The sequence below is a fragment of the Bactrocera latifrons genome, unplaced genomic scaffold, assembly GCF_001853355.1.
Source record: "Bactrocera latifrons isolate USDA-ARS-PBARC rearing strain unplaced genomic scaffold, ASM185335v1 scaffold_550, whole genome shotgun sequence".
NCBI classification, from domain to species: Eukaryota; Metazoa; Arthropoda; class Insecta; order Diptera; family Tephritidae; genus Bactrocera; species Bactrocera latifrons.
The window spans coordinates 93,935-96,101 of NW_017537213.1; the positions used below are offsets into that span (position 1 = coordinate 93,935).

At 38.5% G+C, this 2,167-nt stretch overlaps 2 protein-coding genes across 3 annotated transcripts in view; one reads left to right on the forward strand and one right to left on the reverse strand.

Annotated features, from left to right (window-relative positions):
- The window catches only part of LOC108974456, a 6,382-nt gene extending 4,274 nt beyond the window's left edge, over nucleotides 1-2,108 (forward strand). Inside the window, exons 2-4 of the mRNA XM_018942308.1 lie at nucleotides 504-807; nucleotides 1,737-1,887; nucleotides 1,929-2,108. Of these exons, the coding sequence (XP_018797853.1) occupies nucleotides 504-807; nucleotides 1,737-1,887; nucleotides 1,929-2,108 (635 nt within the window). The remainder of the gene's footprint in view (nucleotides 1-503; nucleotides 808-1,736; nucleotides 1,888-1,928) is intronic.
- The window catches only part of LOC108974459, a 72,586-nt gene that overhangs the window by 35,319 nt on the left and 35,100 nt on the right, over nucleotides 1-2,167 (reverse strand). The window lies entirely within an intron of this gene.

Sequence of the window (2,167 nt, forward strand, 5' to 3'; positions counted from 1 at the left end):
TGTGTGGAAACGGTTGCGCCTCAACAGCGCAGCAGAATCGACAACAAATAGATTGCGGTGGGCTCGTGTTTTCGAACGAGTAGTGTGTTAAAACGGTTGCGCCGCAACAGCGCAGCAGATTTCGCAATACATTAGTCGGAGATAGTTCATGTTGTCAAGCGAAATATTCAAGCAAACGGTTGTGCCGAAATAGCGCAGCAGAAGCAGTGGATACGGCAACATAAGTGCATAAGCGTAACAGACAGCGAGCATTACGCGCTACTATCAAGTTGGCAACGAACGAGTTGCAGCAGCAGAGTCCGGGTGAAGCAGTGAAAAGTGTGTTGGCGATGGCAACGTATGTTTATCGTCAGCAGCAGTACTCGAGAGGCTGAGTTGCCTGAGGCAGTCGTGTTACAACGGGAATTACAGGTTACTGTCATATTATTACGTTTTATTAAATTAACATTATCACATAAGATTATATATACTTACATTATTTGTTGTATTGCATAATTGTAAAGGAGTACTCAAAATGGAGGCTCAGACTATATTAGATATGACAGTGACAATGTTAAAGGAAAGGTTAAAAGAAGCAGGGCTACCAACAAATGGACGCAAGAAGGAATTACGAGACAGACTTCTRACACACTACGGTCTTCTAAACGATGACGATGAAAGCGAGGGTGAGGTCGAATCAGTGGAGCCGTTTTGTGAGAATGTGTTGGGTAAAGGTCCGGTGCCACCCACAGTTCCTCATTTTTCATTTAGAGAAATTGAAGAAAKTTTGGCGTCATTTAACGGTACAGATGGGCAGGAAGTAAATCAGTGGGCAGAATCTTTTGAAGAAAACGCAAATATAGTAGGCTGGTCGGAAATCCATAAATTTATTTATGCAAAACAGCTTCTCAGAGGAGCAACTAGGGCATTTATTCGAAGCCAAACCGGTATCCGTGATTGGATATCTTTAAAACAAACTTTAATTGATGAATTCGAAACATCATTTTCATCAGCTGAGGCGCATAGGCTTTTAAGGAATCGTCAAAAAAGACAAAACGAAACATTGAATTTTTATATTTCTTAATGGAAATAGGAAAGCGGGTAAAACTGGAGGAAGCCAGCGTAATAGAATATTTCATACTAGGGATTCCCGATTCAAAATTAAACAAAACGGTTTTGTACCAAGCAAGGAGTATAAGGGAATTAAAAGAGCAAATAAAAATTTATGAGAGAATTAAATATAATCTAAAGGTCGAAGCTGAAAATAGAGTCAGTGTCAAGGAAGATAAGAAAGAAAACAGCCAACATTCAATTATAAACCGCACATGTTTCAATTGCGGCGAAACTTCGCATATAGCAAAGAATTGCACAAACCAACAATTTAGATGTTACAAGTGMAACAAAGTCGGCCATAAACGCAACAAATGTCCGACAGTCCAAGTGAAAGGTGAAAAAGACAATTTGAACAAAATTACCGAAGTAATGTTCAAACCTTCAGAGGCAGATTTTGGACTAAGGTTTAAAATGGTAAAGGTAGGGAATGTAATTTTTCCTTTGTTAGTCGATACTGTTAGTCGTTTGTGTTTGATAAGGGTAGATACAGTCGAAAAACTTAACCTTAAAGTTAAGCCAAACAAAGATAAACGAGTACTAGGCGGAATCGGTAATTCAGAAGTGGTCACGTTAGGTAGTTTCGAAACCAGAGCTAAAGTAGATGATATTGAGATAAATATCATGTTTCATATTGTCAACAATAGGGATCTTCAATATCCGGCATTAATAGGACGTTCAATTTTGGGTCAAGTCGATTTAATTGTTAGCGAGGAGAGCGATAGGTTTCTAAGGAAGGATAAAACAGATACTTGTCAGGCGAACAACACAGAGTATAATGGTAAAAATTCAGAAGAGGTAGAAATAGCAGCTTTCAGTATGATTTGTATGATAAACAGGAGCCGAAATCAACGTATGATTTGTCACATCTCGATAAGGAAAAAATTTTAGAAGTGGAAAAGCTGATTGCTCAATATGAGCCAAAAAGAATCAAATTTTCCCCGGTGGAAATGAAAATTGTTTTAAAGGACGATGTACCGGTGTATCAGCCACCTAGGCGTGTATCATCTCAAGATTAAATAATCGTAGATGCTCAAGTAAAGCACTGGCTAGATGAAGATATTATTACTTTAAGTGT